Here is a 22,312-nt window from a genome sequence, read left to right as displayed (position 1 = left end):
ATGTAGTCCCGATCTTCCAATCTACCTCATTGTGGAGATTGGACTTTTTCTGGCGAACTGTGATGCTGAAAACTATATTCTACACACTGATATTTGTATCTGTTGTACCTGTGCATAACTTAATTGTAACATTGCATAGAACAATCTGAGTTAATTAGATAGCTTGCAAACAAAAGCTTTAAGGGACAGAAGTTTAGGGGTAATATGAGGAGGAACTTCTTTACGCAGAGAGTGGTGGCGGTGTGGAATGAGCTCCCAGTGGAAGTGGTGGAGGCAGGTTCATTGGTATCATTTAAAAATAAATTGGATAGGCATATGGATGAGAAGGGAATGGAGGGTTATGGTATGAGTGCAGGCAGGTGGGACTAAGGGGAAAAAAATTTGTTCGGTATGGACTTGTAGGGCCGAGATGGCCTGTTTCCGTGCTGTAATTGTTATATGGTTATATGGTTATATGGTTTTCCCTGGACCTCAGTATACGTGACCATAAACAAGTACCCCCTAAAGTAAGGTTTCTACTCTTTCTTACATTGATTCCAATAATTCCAATAAACTAACTGGCCTATGTTACACAGAACTCCAGTCCATTGGGACCATTCCTGTAGACAGGAAGGATTGGGAAGTTGCAGTCATAGCCTCTGCAATTTCCTCCCTTCTTTTAGCACCTGTTCATTTGTGCCTGCTGAACTTATTCCTTTTCAGAGACGCTAAACTCCTTAATACATAGAAACATAGAAACATAGAAAATAGTGCAGGAGTAGGCCATTCGGCCCTTCGAGCCTGCACCGCCATTCAATATGATCATGGCTGATCATCCAACTCAGTATCCGGTACCTGCCTTCTCTCCATACCCCCTGATCCCTTTAGCCACAAGGGCCACATCTAACTCCCTCTTAAATATAGCCAATGAACTGGCCTCAACTACCTTCTGTGGCAGAGAATTTCAGAGATTCATCACTCTCTGTGTGAAAAATGTTTTTCTCATCTCGGTCCTAAAAGATTTCCCCCTTATCCTTAAACTGTGACCCCTTGTTCTGGACTTCCCCAACATCGGGAACAATCTTCCTGCATCTAGCCTGTCCAACCCCTTAAGAATTTTGTAAGTTTCTATGAGAATACATACCCTTTGCGATCCAGCATTCCATATTTTTCCTCCAGAACCAGCATCGACCCATTTTCTGTAAGGTATTTTGTTTAGTTCAGAGATACAGCATGGATACATGCCCATCGGCCCATCCAGTCCACACTAGCCAGCGATCCCTGCACATTAATACTATCCTACACACATTAGGGATATACCAAGCCAATTTACCTACACACCCTGAAGGCTTTTGGAGTGTGGGAGGAAACCAAAGATCTTGGAAAAACCCCATGCGGTCATGCAGTACAAACCCCGTACAGACAGCACCCTTAGTTGGGATCGAACCCGTGATATTGGGGCACCTCTGACAGCCACACTTTAGGGGCAATGCTGAAGAAATTTACTAAATTGTTCCCAGAATGGGAGTCTTCTACTATGAGGACAGACTGGTAAAGCTCGGAGCGTTCTCCTCAGGAACAGAAGAGGTTGCTAGGGGATCTGATAGGGATGTTAAAAATAGAAACATGCAGGAGTAGGCCATTCGGCCCTTTGAGCCAGCACTGCCATTCAATACGATCATGGCTGATCATCCAAAATCAGTATCCCGTTCCCGCTTTCTCCCCATTTCCCTTGATTTCGTTAGCCTGAAGAGCTATATCGAACTCTCTCTTGAAAACATCCAGTGAATTGGCCTCCACTGCCTTCTGTGGCAGAGAATTCCACAGATTCACAACTCTCTGGGTGAAAAAAGGTTTTCCTCATCTCAGTCCTAAATGGCCTACCCCTTATTCTTAAACTGTGACCCCTGGTTCTGGACTCCCCCAACACCGGGAACATTTTCCCTGCATCTAGCCTGTTCAATCCCTTAAGAAGCCCTTCTCAGACAGTAGATAGAATGAAACTCTTCCCATTGGCGTGAGGGTCGAGAACTGTGGGCCGTAGAAGGAAGATCTTCTTCTTATCAAGTCCACACACAAGATTAGAAGTTGTTCAGCCAGAGCTGAACACACGTCTCGGCATCTGCATACAATGGAGTCTGTCTTGCCGCTTCTTGTGAGTGGTGGTGGAAAGATTGGTGGAAACAGGACCGTGACGTGAACTCTCTTTCCTTGACCCCCAGAAGGAAGGTGATTGATGAAAATCAAATGCCAGGAGGAAAATTATTTTGCACAATGAGTGGTTAGTGTATGCAGAGCCTGACCATTCACACTGTAGAAGTGTTTTCACTGGTAACCAATGCAGGTCGCAGTGGTACTGAATCAATTGCTTGGAAGGAAACCAGCTAAGCATCTGAAAATAAAGAACTTACAGGGAATGGGAGAGGGGAGGGGACCAGGGCTAGTTGGATCATGCTTGCCTGGAGAAGTATATAGTCGATGGGTTAAATGGTCTCTTATATAGACACCAAATTCTGGAGTAACTCAGCCGGGCAGGCAGCATCTCTGGACAGAAGGAATGGGTGACATTTCGGGCCAAGATCTTTCTTCAGTTTGCAAGGGTCTTGACCCGAAATATCACCTATTCTTTCCCACCAGAGATGCTGTCTGTCCCACTATGTTACTCCAGCATTTTGTGTCTATCTTCGGTGTAAACCAGCATCTGCAGTTTCTCCCTACACGTGGGCTCCTATATAACTGTTCTTTGACTCCATCAGAACTGCTGTTGTTCCCACAAAGTGCGTTTATCCTGTTAGACTGCACGGCAGCTCGTTTTTAACTCATGAGCAAGCAGGCACAGGGAGATTGCTGGAAACACCTGTACCAAGAGTCTAGATTTATGTTTGCGGTCTGATCGGGGAAAGGATAGCCACTTAAGACCCTGAACTATATGTAACTGGGAGGAATGGCACAGAGGCATAGCTGGTAGAGCTGTTACCTCGCAGCGCCAGTGACCCAGGTTCGATCGTGACCTCAGGTGCTGTCAGTGTGGAGTTTGCACGTTCTCCCTGTGGCTGCGTGGGTTTCCTCTCACAACCCTAAAAACTAGCGTGGGTTTGTGTGTTAAGTGACCTCTGTAAAATTTCCTCGAGGAATTTAAGTAAGGAACTCCTAGTAAGAAGTGGATGAAAAAGTGGGATAATATGGAACTAGTATGAAGGGGTGATCAATGGGTCGGCATGGTCTCAGTGGGCCGAAGGGCCTGTTTCCATGCTGTATCTCTTTTAAAAGAAATTAAACTTTCTTGATCTGGGGCTTTTGTCTGAGCCTGAACTTAGTGAGACATTCAAAAGTGAAGGTATGTGGGGGTGAAGGCTTGAAAGCCTCGAGTTCCTGTCTCTGGCTCAGACTTGGAAATCTGACAACCATTCCTGCAGCTTGATTGTAAATAGTGTCATTGAAAGTATGCCGCGTTACTTGGCTCCAGCTCGGTCCCGAACTGCATCCCGACAGCCTGCGTTGCTGCAGAGGCTCGTCTCTCACGAGGCGCTCTCATCCCTTTCCCAGTCGGCTGCCACCATTCGGCCAGAGTCCGCTGCCTTTATGCTGCCTCAAATGTAGCCTAGCACGGCACCCCGCGGCCCACAGCTCCCTCCAGAAAGTACAGGAAGAGCAGTTCTCCACAGCGCTGCCCCCAGCTCACTCCCAGACACACGGCGCACTGATCTCCATGGCAACTCCCCACAGATGCCCACATAACACAGGGAGCATTGCACTCCACACTACGGCCAGAATTCCATACACAACACACAAGTTATAGCAGTAGAATTAGGCCACTCGGCCCATCGAGTCCACTCCGCCATTCAACAATGGCTGATCTCTGCCTCCCACTCCCATTTTCCTGCCTTTTCCTCATAACCCTTGACACCACTTCCAATCAAGAATGTGTCTATCTCTGCCTTAAAAATTATCCACTGACCCCTGTGGCAATGAGTTCCACTCTCTGACTAAAGAAGTTCTTCCTCACCTCCTTTCTAAAAGAGCGCCCTTTAATTCTGAGGCTGTGACCTCTGGTCCTAGACTCTCCCACCAGTGGAAACATCCTTTCCACATCCACTTTGTCTACGCCTTTCATTATTCTGTAAGTTTCAGCGAGTCGAGGCTCAGTGCAGTCAAACGTCATCATATGCCAACCCACTCGTTCCTGGAATCATTCATGTAAACCTCCTCTGGATCCTCTTCAGAGCCAGCACATCCTTCCTCGGATATGGGGCCCAAATTTGCCTCAGCAATACATCTCTGTTTTTGTTATTGTGCTGTCAGTGTGGAGTCCTCTTGATATAAATGCTCGCAGATGCCACACTGCTCTCCATAGCACAGTCCCTTAGCTGCCCACATACCACAGGGCACATTACACCCCACAGCAAGACTCCCAGCTCCTCACGGAACACTTTAGACTTCAAAGATACAGCGCGGAAACAGGCCCTTCGGCCCACCGAGTCCGTGCCGACCCCTGCATTAGCTCCATCCGACACACTTGGGACAATTTACAATGTTACTGTCACCAATTAACCTACAAACCTGTACGTCTTTGGAGTGTGGGAGGAAACCGGAGCACCCGGATTCAACCCACGCGGGTCACAGGGGGAACTTGCAAATTCCATACAGATAGCGCCCGTCGTCAGGATCATAGAAACATAGAAAATTGGTGCAGGTGTAGGCCATTCGGCCCTTCGAGCCTGCACCGCCATTCAATATGAGCATGGCTGATCATCCAACTCAGATCGAACCCAGGCCTCTGGCGCTGTAAGGCAGCAACTCTACCGTTGCGCCACCGTGCCACCCCCAACGGCACACGGCACACTGCACTCCACTGTTGGGCTCACAGCCCTTCCAGTTTCTACGAACCCGAGCTCATGGTTCCTGGGTTGGGATTCATGTTAATTTTGCAACTCTGGACCATTGCATGAGGACAGCTTGCCTGGCATCTCATGTGTGGTTTTTGCTTATGTTTGTGCAGATCCCCACATTAAAGTTGGCGGGAAGAAAGAAAACGTGAAGGAGGCGAAAGAAAGGATCATGTCCGTCCTGGATACAAAGGTGAGGAGGACGGTTTCTCGCACATTGTCCACCAGCAGTGGTCTACTCTCTGTGTGGAGTGTGTGTGGTAGCTCAGTGCAGTCTAATCAATGGTATTCCATGGCTAGGACTGCACTCCATCTAGTGTCCAGACTAAAAATATCTGCCTCTCCTTCTGATGATGATGATAATAAGGTCATAAGTAATAGGAGCAGAATTAGGCCATTCAGCCCATCAAGTTTACTCTGCCATTCAATCATGGCTGATCTATCTCTCCCTCCTAACCCCATTCTCCTCATAACCCCTGACACCTCTAGTGATCAGGAATATATCTATGTCAGCTTTAAAACTATCCACTGACGACCTCCACAGCCTTCTGTGGCAAAGAATTCCACAGATTCACCATCCACCGACTACTCACCTCCTTCCCAAAGGAACGTCTTTTAATTCTGAAGCTAAGACCTCTAGTCCTAGACTCTCCCACTAGTGGAAACATCCTCTCCACATCTACTCTGTCCAAGCCTTTCACTATTCTGTACTTTTCAATGAGGTCCCCCCCTCATTCTTTACACTCCAGCGAGTGCAGGCCCAGTGCCGTCAAATGAGCTTCATAAGTTAATCCTACAATTCCTGGGATCATTGTTGTAAACCTACTCTAGACCCTCTCCTGAGCCAGCACATCCTTCACCAGATATGGTGACCAAAATTGCTCACAATACTCCAAATGCGGCCTGACCAACACCTAATAGGGCCTCAGCATTACATCCCTGTTTTTATATTCTAGTTCTCTAAAATAAATGCTTTTCCTTTTCCTTCCTTGATGATTCTTTTGGCGATACTGATCTTCTTCTCCACCTGTCGCCATCTTGACAACGGCCCTTTGTCCAGCGTCCATTGCTCAACCCCTCTTTTCCTGTCCCGCCTCCCTTCCTTCTCCTTACCTTTCCCCCAATTCATTAAACAATGCAACCTTTCCTCTCTGATATCTGCCTCTTCCTTCCCCCATGCCTACAATCCTCTTCCCTGTCCCTTCCTCCACCCATGACCTCTTCTCCATCCCTTCCTGGCACTTTCCTAATCTACTATTTCCACCCCCCCCCCCCCCCCCCCCCCCCGCCATTTCCCAGTCCCTCCTGCCATTTACCCCCCCTTTCCTTCACCCCTTCCTGCCTGTCCTGCCCCATTCCATATCCCTATCAGTGTCCCATGCCCATTCCCTCCCTCTTGCATGCCTTGCCTCTCCTTTGCCCCCTTGCACTTTCTCCTACACTCCACGTCCCCTTTTTCCCATCCGTCCCCCCAAAATGTCATGCATCCTCCTTCTCTCTACACCTTCTTCTTTGCTCAGTCCCTGCTCCACACCCCCTCCCCCCCATTGTCCTCACGCCTTCCCACCCACTCATCAAATCTCTTGTGACACTCATCAGTACAGGTGTCAATGGTTATGGGGAGAAGGCAGGAGAATGGAGTTAGAAGAGAGAGATATATCACCAAGATGATTCCTTCTTCCTCCCCACTTGCTCATTCCCGCTCCCTAATCCTTTTACATCTCTCTCTCTCTCTCTCTCTTTTTTTTTCTTTCAAAGACTTTATTCGACACAGCAAAAGATACAACACATCAAATCATAAACAAAAAAAATTACACTATATCAAGTATCATTATAATACAACATTGCATTCATTGTTCACAATACTCTCACCCCCACGCTGTGACCAGCGCCCATGGAAGGCCTCCAGTCCCCGTGGACACCGCGTGTTCCCTCTCCATGGACACACGTGCATGGACGTAGGCCCGAAAGAGGGGCAGGCATCTCTCCTCTTTTCCCAACTCCCTGCCATAAGGACATGGGGCCATCAGTTCGATGTATTCAGTCCCTTTTCCATTTACAGTTTAATTAGGTCTTATCCAAGAACTAAAATCCCTCATCCATCTCTTTAGCTGACCTCTGGCGCAGAGTCTTCCAGCCCTTTGCCCATTGCACCCCTGGGTCCCCAGCGAAGGGAATGCAGTCCAAGCATGAACCCAGTTTGGTGCCGGATTATGGGTCACCACAGCTCCAGTTCAGTTAATTAATGCAGGCACTGTGTTGACAACTAGTAATACCAGTCTGCTGCAATACAATCCAATGTCTCGTTTTCCCAGGTGAACAATCAAGCATTGTTGAAGAGAAATGCTGCTCATAATTCGAGTCCATTCAGTAATGAAAAAAAAAAGAACTAAAGGAGTTGACGAACTAGGCAGGAATGATGCAGAGTGATCATTAAGTTACAATTGTTTCCCTCCTGTTGTGTGGATCAGAGTAATCGGGTAACCCTGAAGATGGATGTGTCGCATACGGAACACTCCCACGTGATCGGCAAGGGAGGCAACAACATCAAAAAGGTGATGGAGGAGACGGGATGTCACATCCATTTCCCAGACTCCAACAGGAACAACCAGACAGAGAAAAGCAATCAGGTAACTCCCGGAGATAGACACAAAAAGCTGGAGTAACTCAGCGGGACAGGCAGCATCTCTGGAGAGGAGGAATGGGTGACGTTTCAGGTCGGGACCCTTCTTCAGACCTAGAAGATCTTTGCTTCAGACTGGTTAGGGATAAGGGAAACGAGAGATATAGACGGTGATGTGGAGAGATAAAGAACAATGAATGAAAGATATGCAAAAAAGTTACGTTGATAAAGTAAACAGGCCATTGAAGGTGTTTAGGGGTTCGGCCGAAACGAGCCTATTTCCTGGTGCTCCACTAGATGGGGGGGGGGGGCTGAGGGATCCAGCTTTTTTTTGTGAATGCCGGGCTGTTTGTAGGGGCGGAAATCAAAGCTGGTACCACTGGGCTGTAAGCTGCCCAAGGGGGGGATGAGATTTTGTTGTCTCTGTACTGTACACTGACAATGACAATTAAAATTGAAATTGAATCTGAAAATATGAGATGCTGTTCCTCCAATTTGCATTTTGCCTCACTCTGACAATGGAGGAGACCTAGGACAGAAAGGTCTGTATAGGGATGGGAAGGAGAATTAAAGTGTCTGGGTAACTCCCAGCCTTTGAGCATCATAGATGGGGTGGACAGTCATAACCTTTTTCCCAGGGTGAAAATGTTAAAGACTCGAGGGATTGATATGAGAGGGACAAAGTTTAAAGGAGATGTGCAGGGCAGGTTTTCATAAACCGGGAGTGATGGTTGCCTAGAATGTGCTGCCAGGGGTGGTGGTGGAGGCTGATATGATGGTGGTAGTTTAGAGGCATTTAGATAGGTTTGTAGATATGCAGGATATGGAGGGACCTGCAGACAGAGATTTAGTTTTACATGGCATCATGTTCGACACAGACATTGTGATCGAAGGGCTTGTCCCTGTGCTGCACTGTTCTATGTTCAATGCTGGAGGACTTTCTCTTTGCATTTTCACTGAATGCTTGTGGTCATGCTTGTAAAAACTATTTTGTTATAGAGTTGGACAGTATGGAAACAGACCCTTCGGTCCAACCTGCCCATACTCACCAAGATGACCAAACCTTGGCAGGTGGGGCTAGTGTAGCTGGGACATGTTGGCCGGTGTGGGCAGCTTGGGCCGAAGGTGCTGTTTCCGCACTGTATCACTCGATGACTCAAAGACTCTTTGACTCTTCAGGCCACATTTCCAAATTGAATGCAATGGTTCTCCTTTGATTACAGGTCTCCATTGCAGGACAGCCGTCGGGTGTGGAAGCAGCAAGGAGTCGGATAAGGGTAAGTCTCACACCCCAACCATGGACTGTTTGCCCTCCTCCCATCAGGGAGGCGGTACAGGAGCCTCAGGTCACGTACCAGCAGGATGAGGAAAAGCTTCTATAACAACACAATCACACTGCTGAACTCGGAGTCCCGACGATAGATTTCTCTGGTCCCTCCGTCCCCCTTTGTTTAATCATTCTGTATTTCCTGATTATTCTGTATCTTCTCTCTTTCTATTTTTTTCTTGTTTTTTCTCTTTATGTACAACTACTACGGACTGACGCAAAACTGCATTTCGTTGTACTGATACTTGTATTTGTGCGATGACATTAAAGTTGAATTGAATTGAATTGAATTGAATTGAATCTTGGAGCCGATTCTGACGGTGGTTGGGTGGTTGAGGCGATGTGAAAACTCAGTGCTAACCCCCCCCCCCCCCCTCCCCCCCCCATCAGTGCCGACACAATGAGACATGTATGGACCAGATACTCTGCTGTTGTTGGCAAAACCTCGCATATCTCTAATCGCAGTTCCAAGCCACAGAAGTTCATGTCCGTTCACACGATCAGACCAAACCAAACAGAAACGTCTTGAAATTTGAGTGTTCATTGATGAACATCCAAATTTAGTGTAAACTGAACTTTTCGGCTCATTTAGCTTGAATAGAGTTTGGAGGACATGTTAGTCTTTGGGGAGGATCATGCTGTTCCCTACTAAATTTGCAATTCTTTATCTCGAGGGCATCTGAGAGAGAATCCTATGGATTAAAATAAGTTTCTGAATTGTAGTTGGAAGCCTTCGGAATAGTTGTGGCCATGGTCTGAATGCAATTTCACAAGGATCCTCAGAATTGTTTTTTGCTGTGAATTAAATGAGGTTAATTCCCGGGATGGCAGGACTGACATATGGGTCCGCCCTTGTCCCGTATTTGACTGCTGCTACTCGGGTCGAGGGGACTGTCGGGTCGGAGCGCCGCGTCCGGCCCCACCTCACCTATCCTGACGTAGTGCAGCACACGTAGTACAGCAGCAGCGCCTCCTCGCCCGTGGCCTCGTCGGTCGGTAGACCAGCCAGCTGTCCAACCTTCGGACCTTCGCTTACCGCCAACACCACCATCCCCCTTTCTCATGGCCGATCATCGGTTCATGAGTTGGATGGGGTGCCGGTGCGGCCCAGGCCAAAACTCCTCAGCTGGCCTGCCGGCTGGGCTTTGTGTGCAGTCCAGCACCCGGGCCAACTCATCATTCACCCAGCCATGGCCGAGTCGGTCAACGAATTGCCGTCAGGAATTTGTCCCTTATTTTGACCTTTTGTCTCTTATTTGGGATTGAGAAAGTTGGCCAAAACCCCAAACACCCACCATTTTCAGAAGGGAATTGAATGGGGTAGGTGGACTTAAGGGCCTGTCCCACCAGCATGCGATTGCTTGCGTCTAGTGCGACCAAACGTGGTCGCTTGAGGCATACGGCCGCGCGGGGCCGGTCTCACTGTGAACCGCGGAGGCGTATGGAGTTGTGTGGGGCTGGTCCCGACATCTCGCGTGGCTCCGAAAATACCGCACTGTCCGAAAATTCTGCAAGCCAACGGCCTGTCGGCCCGCAGGCGGATTGAGGGCATACGCAGCGTCTTGACGGCGTATGCCTAGCGTGTGGCGTTGCGCGATGATGTCACCGCCCGGCATGCCGTCGCGTGATGACGTCACCGCCCGACGCCGTACGACGTCCAAATTCAGTCGGCCCGCCCTTAAATTATGTCACGCGCGAACTTAGCGTGAGCTCCGCTTCCATTTGGTCACGCTAGACGCATGCAATCGCATGCTGGTAGGACAGGCCTTTTACTCAATAGATCACACAAAGAGCTGGCAGGGCACATTTGGCTGAATGGGGCTTGTGCTGTTTAATTTGATGATTGTGGATTCAAGAAACAATATAAAAGTTATTACATGCTACTTGCAAAAGATGATAGAACACTACCCCTTTTCACACATTGCAAGGCAGAATACAAAAGAAAATATTTCCTGGAGGTGCACGATATGAAAGTACTGTATTAAATTATGTGCAGAATTGAATTCAGAATTAAAGTTGAATAAAAATGTCTTGGAGCCTGCAGCAAGTTATTTAATTGTTTAAACGTCCTTTCTTCAAAATAAATCACACATTGTGTATGCATGCATAATATCTAAATTGTACAGTGAATAGACTTTATTTTTCTTGCAAAAATGTTTATTCTTGTTCGTTATAACAGCATATGCACTTGCAGTATTTTAGTAGTAACGGCTATTTTGCACTGCTTTGCCACCTAGGAGCTACTTCCCCTGGTGATGATGTTTGATTTGCCGATTGCTGGCATTTTGCAGCCAATTCCTGACCCCAACTCACCCACGATCCAGCATCTATCCCAGACGTACAACATTTCCATATCGTTCAAACAACGATCTCGCATGTACGGTGCCACAGTCATTGTTCGAGGGTCTCAGAACAATGCTGCAGCAGTCAAGGTGAGAATGCTCCCAGTGCTCTGAAGATGCTTCATTTGCCTATAGTACAGTACATAGTAAACAGTTACAAAAATGTCTAGCATGTCTCTCTCGACTAGTTTAAAATTGATAGAATCGTTTTGGAAACAAGGAACTGCAGTTGCTGTTTAGGTTCTTTTAGATTTATTGTCGACAGATGTATCGTCAGATGTGACATAGAATGCATTTTATGGGGATGCATCACAGCATGGTTTTGGAACCAACTCCATCCAAGACCACAAGATATTGCAGAGAATTGCGAACTTCACACCATCACTAGCGAATTGTGAACATCACCAGACCATCAGACAAACCAACCTCCCATCCATTGACTCCATTTATATCTCGGCAAACCCAGCGGCATAATCAAGGATGAGCCGCACCCCAGCCACTCCCTCTTCTCCCCTCTCCCATCAGGCAAGAGGTATAGAAGTGTGAAAACACACGCCTCCAGATTCAGGGACAGTTTCTTCCCAGCTGTTATCAGGCAACTGAACCATCCTACCAACAACTAGAGAGCGGTCCTGAGCTACTACCTACCATCGGACAATCTGTAATTGGACTTTGCTGAATTCTACCATGCACTAAACGTTATTCATGTTATTCCATTTATCATTTTTCTGTACACTGTGGATGCCTCGATTGTAATCATGTATTGTCTTTCTGCCTACTGATTAGCAAACAACGCTTTTCACTGTGCCTCTATACACGTGACAATAAACTAAACTAAACAAGGTGGAGTGCAAAGCTTTGTTTTGCATGCTGTACAGATAAGATATACCATGCATAAATACATCAAAGTCAAACAAAAGTACAATAGGTAGAGCACATGGGTGGCAGGGTGACACAGCGGTAGAGTTGCTGCCTTACAGCGCTTACAGTGCCAGAGACCCGGGTTCGATCCCGACTGGCTGTACGGAGTTTGTATGTTCTCCCCGTGACCGCGTGGGTTTTCTCCGAGATCTTCATTTTCCTCCGACACTCCAAATACGTACGGTTAATTGGCTTGGTGTGAATGTAAAATTCATAGTGTGTTTGGGTAGTGCATGGAGTTAATATGCAGGGATCGCTGGTCGGCGCGGACTCGGTGGGCCGAAGGGCCTGTTTCCGTGCTGTATCTCCAAACTAAACTAAATAGCAAAGGGGAACATTCAGAGTGCAGCAGAATGCAGTTCCCAGCATTCTAACACACCAGTTCCATAGACGTAGAATATTTCAATAAGTAAGATGGTATTTGAGCAAGGACTTTGAAAGAGCTATCCGGTTACTCTGTCAGCCCTGCATATGTTTCTTTTTCTAGTATTTATTGAATTCTCATGAAAATTGCTACTGAAACTGCTTCCATCACCGTTTCAAGCGGTTGATTTTGGACCCTAAGAAATCGCTGTATAAAAACATGAAAAGAATATCTTCTCCTCATGTTCTTCTGTGTATTATTTTAATTCTATGTTCCATTTGCCCTCATCCCCTGCTTTTATCCCCATTTATTTTGTTGAGCACCAGCATTAAATTTCCTCTTGACCTCTGTGCCCTTTGTAGGACTATCTCAGCTTCCATTCAACCTTTCCTCAACCTCCTTCAGTGGCTTGAGAAGCTCCTAAAAAATCCTGAACTAAAACTGGAACTGAGATTAATGAAATGTTTTCAAAAACGTACCGAGAGCCACTAGGGCCCCACTCTGTGCACTGACGTTAATGTCAAGTTTTAGTTTTATTAGTTTTCATTTTATAGATACAGACCGTAAGGCCCACTGAGTCCGCATTGACCAGCGACCCCCGCACATTAACACTGTCCAATTTACATTTATACCAAGGCAACGATCCTGCAAACCTGTATGTATTTGGACTGAGGGAGGAAACTGCAGATCTCAGAGAAAACCCAAGCAGGGCACAGGGAGAGCGTACAAACTACGCACAGACAAGCGGCCATAGTCAGGATTGAACACGGGTTTCTGGTGCTGGAAGGCAGCAACTCTACAGCTGCGCCACATGTTAGTAGACTGGACGTAGGCAGTGGGTTCTTCAACTGGAGACATCTGACCAGCTTGCAGGCTTTTGTCAGAGAATGCAGTGCGCCTAATGTAACGTGTCTGGTTTTGTTTCAGGAAGGGACGGCCATGTTGCTGGAGCACCTAGCTGGAAGCCTGGGGAGCGCCATACCCGTCAGCACACAACTGGACATTGCACCTCAACACCATCTCTTCATGATGGGTCGCAATGGGAATAACATTAAGCACATAATGCAGAGAGCCGGAGCCCAGATCCACTTTCCAGATCCGAGCAATCCCCAGAAGAAGTCCACAGTCTACCTCCAGGGCACCATTGAGTCCGTCTGTCTAGCTAGACAATATCTCATGGTATGCATTAACTTTGATACATGGGCCACTGGAAGAATCATTGGCGATTACTTTTACTGGGAAGTTTTATTATGGTTGAAAATTACTTGTTAATTTGACAAAGCAATAATTATTTTATGGCTTAGTTACACGGTCATGGCGAGAAACGTCAAAGCTCTTTTTGAGTGGGTCTCTCAAACATTAAAACACTAATATTTTTATGCTGAGTCAGCTGACAACCCAGGTATGAATATTGATTTCTCTAACTTCAAGGAACCCTGGCAAGCCTCTCTCTATGTCCCTCCGCCACCCTTCGTACTAGCTCCAAAGTCATCTTGTTGAGTCTCATTGCCTGAAATCTCTTTTTCACCTAGACCAGTGGTTCCCAACCTTTTTTAGCTCATGGCCCCCTTGGGATCTTTTAATTTTTCTGTGCCCCCCTCACCCTGATATTATTAGCGGAAAAAAAGTACTTCAATATTATAATACCTTCCATAAAAATATCAGTGTCTATTAATTGCAATTATATTCTCTTTTATTCTATTCCACAAACATCAAAAATATTTCAACTGCATAGATTAAGATGTATTAGAACTGAAATTTAGGAGGCAACAGGGTGGTAGCTCTGTGGCCCCCTTCATTGAACCTGTGGCCCCCTAAATCCCATTTTTTTTCTGTGGCCCCCCTGAAATTTGCCATGGCCCCAGGTTGTGAATCACTGACCTAGACCACAGCTAACAATGGCCTGTCTCCTTTATCATTGTTACTTTTTTACACATCTTTCATTCATTTGTTCGATATCTCTCTACATCACCGTCTATATCTCTCATTTTCCTTTCCCCTGACTCTCAGTCTGAAGAAGGGTCTCGACCAGGAACGTCACCTATTCCATTTCTCCAGAGATGCTGAGTTGCTCCAGCATTTTGTGTCTATATCTTAGATATTTTTATATTGTTGGCTTGTGTATGATGGACTGGTGGTGAAGTTACTAGAATTGCATTGCAGATATTATTACACTTTTATGGTTCGAGACTCGCTTCCCAGATGTCATGAGTTCAATTGCCAGCGTGACAAATTTCAAACGGAATTAATTAAATCTGGTCGCTCAGGGTGGCACCAGAAAAAATTGCCATAAACCTGCTGGACTGCAGTTAGTGACTAATGTGCTTCAGGGGATGGAAACCTGGCTTCCCTGCCTAGTCTGGCTGATATCTGACTTCATGGTGAGTTTATATTGGCCACAACAATATCCCAGCCATGTACATAGTGGCCCTAGCAACCTGAAGCAAGCCATAAATGCAGCTCCTTTAGTGCCACCTGCTCTTTGTTTTCGGTAGAGTGCCGGATTTTCAAAATGTAACATTTTGTATTCGGCACATAGTTGCGGCACGGTGGCGCAGCGGTAGAGTTGCTGCCTTACAACGCCAGAGACCCGGGTTCAATCCTGACTACGGGTGCTTGTCTGTACGTTCTCCCCGTAACCGCGTGGGTTATTTCCTGGTGCTCCAGTTTCCTCCCACACTCCAAAGACCATATAACCATATAACAATTACAGCACAGAAACAGGCCATCTCGACCCTTCTAGTCCGTGCCGAACACATAATCTCCCCTAGTCCCATATACCTGCGCTCAAACCATAACCCTCTATTCCCTTCCCATCCATATAACTATCCAATTTATTTTTAAATGATAAAAACGAACCTACCTCCACCACCTTCACTGGAAGCTCATTCCACACAGCTACCACTCTCTGAGTAAAGAAGTTCCCCCTCATGTTACCCCTAAACTTCAGTCCCTTAATTCTCAAGTCATGTCCCCTTGTTTGAATCTTCCCTACTCACAGTGGGAAAAGCTTTTCCACGTCAACTCTGTCTATCCCTCTCATCATTTTAAAAACCTCTATCAAGTCCCCCCTTAACCTTCTGCGCTCCAAAGAATAAAGCACTAACTTGTTCAACCTTTCTCTGTAACTACAGGTTTGTAGGTTAATTGGCTTGGTGTAAATGTAAAACTGTCCCTAGTGTGTGTAGGGCAGTGTTAATGTGCAGGTATCGCTGGTCGGCACTGACTCGGTGGATCGAAGGTTCTGTTTCCGAAGGCTGTATCTCTAAACTAAACTAAACTAAACTAAACTAAACTAAACTAAACTAAACTAAACTAAACTAAGTGAGCTGGCAGAACCCGCCATTGCAATCAAATGGTGAATGCTCTCCCTCACTGGGGAATAGCTGCATCTATATCAATGCAGTTGAATGGAATTTCCTGTTTGAAGAACCCACCGACTTGCATGGCTTCTTTCTCAGAAACTACTTGCAATTAAAGGGCAGTCACATGGTGAACGTACATGCTCCGTCCCTCACTGGGAGAATAGCTGCATCCTATCAATGCAGTTGAATGGATGTGAGACTTGAATTTCCCCCCGACTGTGCGGGCTTGAAGTAAATTATGCATTTCAGCAGACTGCTTCATTAAAGGGCAGTCACAGGGAGAACGTACAGACAACTCCGTACAGACAAGCACCTGTAGTCAGGATTGAACCCAGGTCTCTGGCGTTGTAAGGCAGCAACTCTACCACTGCTCCTGAAGCTTCTTAAATGGACATATTGATTTAAAAACATACAGTAGATTTCTGAAAGGTGTAAGACTTTGCTTTGAGTTTGTGGTATTTTAAAGTAGTTTTTGTTTTGGATTTGCATATATTTTCAAAAAATCCAACCCAGAGATTCCCGCACATTAACACTACCCTACACACACACTAGGGACAATTTTAAATGTATGCATTTGTACCAAACAAACATGTACGCCTTTGGAGTGTGGGAGGAAACCGAAAATCTCAGGGAAAATCCACGCAGGTCATGGGAGAGAACGTACAAACTTGAAAATTCCAAATTGATCAGTCGGTAATGGCAGAGGGAGCATATTTCTCTTCTGAGCCAGCTTGCCGTTGTCTGCAGCAAGCAATGCAATGATAAAGAAATTCAACGTGTATCGAAGTCACTCTGGTGTGTGACTTGGACAGGAATGAATGCGCAAGTGGTACCCACATGGTTAAAGCTCTTGAAAGGTATACAACACAGAGCCTGGCCATTCCACCCACCAAGTTGGAGACATGGTATAACAATGTAAAACTATTAGTCTCATAGACGGGGCAGACAGTCAGAACCCAGGGTGAAAATGTCAAAGACTGGAGGGTATAGCTTTGAGAGGGACAAAGTTTAAAGGAGATGTGCGGGACAAGTTTTTTTAAACCGGGAGTGATGGATGCCTCGAATACGCTGCCAGGAGTGGTGGTGGTGGAGGCAGATATGTTGGTGGCATTGAAGATAGGCTTATAGATATATATGGTATGGAGGGACATTGATCACCTGCAGGCAGAGGTTAGAACTTGGCGTCATGTTCGATACAGACATTGGGGCCGAAGGGCCTGTTCCCTGTGCTGTTCTGTTCTATGTTCATTGCTGGAGGAATTTCCCTTTGCATTATCACTGAATGCGTGTGGTCATGTGTATAAAACTATTTAGTTATAGAGTTTTCCAGCATGGAAACAGACCTTTCGGTCCAACTTGCCCATTCTGCCAAGATGCCCCATCTCTACTAATCCCATGTTTGGACCAGAATCCTCTAAGCCTTTCCTACCTATGTGCCAGTCAATCGTCTCTTAAATGTTGTTATAATACCTGGATCAGCTACCTCCTCCGGCAGCTCATTTCATATACCCACCATCCTCTGTGTGAAACGGTTGCCCTTCAGGTTCCTATTATAAATCATTCCCCTCTCCTTTAAACTATGTCCTCTGGTTGTCGAATGTAGGTAAAATACTCTGTGCACCTATGCTATCTATTCCCCTCATTATATTATAAACCTCTGTAAGATCACCCTTCATCTTCCTGCACTTCAAGGAATAAAGCCCTCGCCTGTCCAACCTCCCCCGACAGCTCAGGCCCTCAAGTCCGAGCAACATCCTGGTAAATCTTCTCTGTACTCATTCCAGCTTGAGATGAGAATTTAGATAAATGCATAGAAAGTCTGTGCAGGAATAGGCCATTCGGCCCTTCGAGCCAGCACCGCCACTCAATATGATCATCCAGAATCAGTACCCCGTTCCTGCTTTTCATTTCCATATCCCTTGATTCCCTAATTAACCCTAAGAGCTATCTAATGGGCCCGTCCCACTTAGGTGATTTTTTAGGCAACTACAGGAGACTAGTTTGTCGCCGCATGTTCGACGGTGGTCGCCGGGGGTCGTCTCCTCAGTCGTGCAAAAAGTCGTAGCGTCCTTCTGGTCGCCGCTAAATTTTCAACATGTTGAAAAATATTCGGCAACAGTGGGTTTGACACCAAGCATCTTGACGTAGGTGCTGTCGTAGGTTGTCGCCGGGATGACGTAGGTTGTCGCCGGTTTTTCGGGGACCTGCTACGACTATGACAGTCGCTGGAAGCTGCCTAAAAAATTGCCAAGTGGGACAAGCCCATAACTCTCTCTTGAATGGATCTTGTGCTATTGGTCTGCTGTCTTATGAAGCACTAAGTTCTTCTGTTTTCAGAGGAATTAAGTTCAGTGCTGGATAGTCAACAGAAGCATTCCAAAATTGAATGGGTTAAATTATGAGCATGTGTTCTGAGCCAAGCAATGTATTCACTTGAGTATAGAAGAAAAGAGCTTGAAGGAATGACAGTACTTGTGAGCATACAAGGGATTTATAGGGTAGATTGAGAAATGGTATCCTGGAACGCATGGGATTGAAGAAAACGAGAGGCACGGCCTTAGAATTGGAACCCGAAGTGGAAATCTAGAAATCTCTGGCCCAAAAACATTTCAGAATTGTGCTTGATTAGTTTATGAGAGGCAAAGTTATGTCAATTGTAAAAAAAACAACCAAAACCCCACGAATAATGTTGACATCAGCCAAGATCGAGACTGAATTACCAAACAGGCTTATAGTAAAGGAACCAAAGTCATAATTTTATGTTCCTAGCCCTCTCAATATTCTTTCCAATGAAACCAGGCAGATTATGAGTTGGGCAGGTTGTACAGTGAGTCGTTTGATCCACTTGCCAAGTTACACGCCAAGTGATGAAGGTGAGGTTGGTCCAGAGTGAATTTTAACGACATCAGACATGTCCAAATATACAATAGCTCCCTCTGCATTGAACCAAGTTCTCCAACACAACAAGCCATTTTTTGAGTGAATGAATGATATTTTCTTGTCACATGGGACAAGTCGCAGTGCTATTCTTTGTTTTACATATCCAAGGTATGCAAAGTGGTGCCACTTAAAGGGCGCCGAAAAAGTTACCAAATATTTCCATTTTAACACAAACCAGTTTTAACACATTCCACTTGTGGAGCCCCTTAATTTTCGCCCCCCCCACACGGTAGGTCATCCTTTATTATCGATGTCGGCGGTCCACGGCGCGCCCCCCCCCCCCCCCCCCCACGCGGGATCCTTCTTTGTTCATGGTGAATCGGAATGTAAATTCACGTTCTTTTACTTCCGTTGCTTCTTCTTAATGTTTCCAGCGTTCTTAACATTAAATGCAGTGGTCCATATATCCTACGAAGGAAACTGTATCTCCTCACTGAATGTGGTTCTGTTAGAGTTCTTGTCCGTGACAGATGTCTGTGGGGTCTCATTTGCCCCTCTCCATTCTGTAGTGGCCACGCTACAATCTAATGAATTTTGCAAAACATCCACTATTACCAGGACCATTTCTTTTAGAATGTAGATTCTCAGGTTCTGGAGATTTACAGTCTTTAGTCCCAGTAATTTGACGATCGCGGTTTCTTAATTAATATTCTTTATCTTCAGTTCCTCCCTCTCTTAGACCATTGACCCCCCCTTATACGCTTTATTTTGCAAGTGAATCCGTAACTAAAGATAACTGTGTGGAAAAAAGGTTGCCCATTTAAGACTTATAAGGCAAAACCGTTTCCCTCAAAGAGTTGTGAATATTTGAAACCCTCTCCCTCAAAGGGTAATGAAGCAATCTTTTGAATATTTTAAAGACAAAGGTATATAAGTTACTGATTGGGAAAGGGGTGGATGGTTACTGTGGATAGATGAGAATGCAGACTTAAGGGCCTGTCCCACTTGTGCGACAATTTAGGCGACAGCCTGAAAAGAGGTTGTCGCGTCGTGGTTGGGACGTGACGCATGTAGTGACACCCGGGTGATGCTTGGTGTCTCCCTGCCGCCCCAGGACTTTGGAATGTTCAAAATCCCAGGGGTGACATCCGTGATGTTATTAAATTGCAGAGTAAGGATTCAAGCACCCAGTCCCCCTCCTAACTTGCTCTCTTGCCTACACAGGGACTCCCCAGGTTGTGACAGGGATCCATTCCTATTGTTCATAACCCGAACGGTTCGCAAGTCAGGAACGCAATCACTCAGTAACACGTTTAAATAAATACAGGCCAATCAAGGGCAATGCGTAATTTAGTCAGGGTGTTTAATTCAACCATCCAGCTTCCTCGGCAAGATGCATGGATGTCGCCCTGCACTGAAAATAGACACTGTGCATAGATGAGAATGCAGATTTAGGATTACAGTCAGATCATCTGGAAGATACACAAAAGGGTCTATCCTCCGACTGGGTCTGAGGAAGGGTTCCGACCTGAAAAGTCACCCATCCATTTTCTCCAAAGATGCTACGTGGCCCGCTGAGTTACTCCAAAAGGTCTCACCATTACATTCGCATGTGTGGAATGTCCATAAGTTGAGTGTAGTAACACCGAGGGGACCCGCATATGTTTGACTACTCTCTTGCATAGACATAATAGATGTTCTTGGACATCTTACAACCCAGAGGTATGAATATTGACTTCTAACCTCAAGTAACCCTTGCAACCCCCCACCCCCTCTACATCCCTCCCCAACCCAAGTCGTACTAGCTTCAAAGTCATCTTCACAAGTTATAGGAATAGAATTATGCCATTCGGCCCATCGCATCCACTCCGGCATTCAAACATGGCAGATCTCTGCCTCCTATTCCCATTTTCCTGCCTTCTCCCCATAACCCTTGAAACCTGTTCTAATCAAGAATTTGTCTATCTCTGCCTTAAAAATATCCACTGATCTTGTTGAATCTCATGGTGACTAATTTTCACCTAACAGGCTATCAATGGCCTGTTTCCTTTATCAAGTCGAGTTACTTTTTTGTGTCGAGTGGAGGCGCCATTGAGTCTGGCAACCTCGCCAGCAGCTGTCCGTCCTTTCATTCTTTTTGTTATTTTTTGGTCTATCTAAAGGTTTATTTTTGGAGGTCATTTAGTCTTTTTTATGTGGGGGGGTGGGGGGGGGAGAGGGAAACCGTCTTCTCAGTCACTACCTGGTCGAGGATGCGTCTATTCTCCGAGTCGCATCTTCGCCCCCCCCCCCCCCCCACTCTGCGGCCTACCATCTGGATTGGCGTGGCCTTTTCTGCCGGAGACCGGCCAGAGCTTCAGCAGCGGCGCAGCACTGAATGGCCATCGCGGAGCGGGCCTTTAACATCGCGAAGGCCTGGGATCTTTCGCCGAGGATCGCCAGTGTTGGAGCTCCGTCCAGCTCGGCCTGTGGACTTCGGAAGCCGCGGTCTCCGGTATGAAGATTCGGAACTCCAGGCCTCTGAGAGTGTTCCCCGTTCTGATGCCGGAGTTCCATCATCCTGAAGGGCCTGAAACATCGGGCCGTCGTTGCAGCGACTGTGGAGGCCGCAATAGGCCATGACCACAGGTGAACAAGAGGAAGAGGACTGAACTTTGCTGCCTTCCCTCACAGTGGGAAACGTTGATCCCGCTGTAGGGGGATGTTTTTATGTTTTATGTTAAATTCTATAGTGTTGTGTTTATCTTATTTGTGTGCTGCATGGTAACTCAAATTTCACTGCACCAATTGGTGTATGTGACAATAAATGTCCTTTGGCCTTTGTCCTTTTTGCATATCTTTCATTCATTTGTTCTTTATCTCTCTACACCACCGTCTATATCCCTCGTTTCCCTTTCCACTGACTCTCAACCTGATGCCATGTACAGTGAGCACAGTGGCCTGTACTTAGAAGAATGAGGGTGGACCTCATTGAAATGAACAGAATAGTAAAGGGTCTGGATAGAGTGGATGTGGAGAGGATGTTGACACTAGTGGGAGAGTCTAGCACTAGAGGTCATAGCCTCAGAATTAAAGGACATTCATTAAGGAAGGAAATTAGGAGGAATTTCTTTAGTCAGAGGGTGGTAAATCTGTGGAATTATTTGCCCCAGAAGGCTGTGGAGGCCGTAATGCATATATTTAAGGTACAGGTAGATAGATTCTTGATTAGTATGGCTGACAGGGGATATGGGGACAAGGCAGGCGAATAGGGTTAGGAGGGAGAGATAGATCAGCCACGAATGAATGGCAGAGTAGACTTGATGGGCCGAATGGCCTAATTCTGCTCCAATCACTTATGACCTTGTGATCTATTCCTTTTCTCCAGAGTGGCTGTCTGACTCCAAATTTTTGTATCTATCTTCGGTTTAAACCAGCAACTGCAGTTCCTCCCTGCACATAGATAGCACGGTACCATTTGGAGCAGAGCAGGGGAGTTATCCCAGTGGTCCTGGCCAATATTTATCCCCAGACGTCATCTCTACGAAAACAGATTATCCAGCCATTATCACACTGCTCTTGGTGGGAGCTGGCTGTGTGCACATTAGCTGCCACGGTCCCTATCTTAATGCAATGACTACACTTC

At 46.2% G+C, this 22,312-nt stretch overlaps 1 protein-coding gene across 1 annotated transcript in view; it reads left to right on the top strand.

Moving 5' to 3' along the window:
- LOC129704241 (protein bicaudal C homolog 1-like) overlaps window positions 1–22,312 on the top strand; it is a 221,285-nt gene that overhangs the window by 157,885 nt on the left and 41,088 nt on the right. Inside the window, exons 4-8 of the mRNA XM_055647242.1 lie at window positions 4,979–5,058; window positions 7,337–7,495; window positions 8,712–8,765; window positions 11,053–11,247; window positions 13,370–13,621. Coding sequence (XP_055503217.1) covers window positions 4,979–5,058; window positions 7,337–7,495; window positions 8,712–8,765; window positions 11,053–11,247; window positions 13,370–13,621 — 740 coding nt within the window. The remainder of the gene's footprint in view (window positions 1–4,978; window positions 5,059–7,336; window positions 7,496–8,711; window positions 8,766–11,052; window positions 11,248–13,369; window positions 13,622–22,312) is intronic.

The sequence above is a fragment of the Leucoraja erinacea genome, chromosome 15, assembly GCF_028641065.1.
Source record: "Leucoraja erinacea ecotype New England chromosome 15, Leri_hhj_1, whole genome shotgun sequence".
Taxonomy (NCBI): domain Eukaryota; kingdom Metazoa; phylum Chordata; class Chondrichthyes; order Rajiformes; family Rajidae; genus Leucoraja; species Leucoraja erinaceus.
Note: the sequence above shows the minus strand (reverse complement) of the source record. Positions and strands in the feature narration are given on the sequence as shown.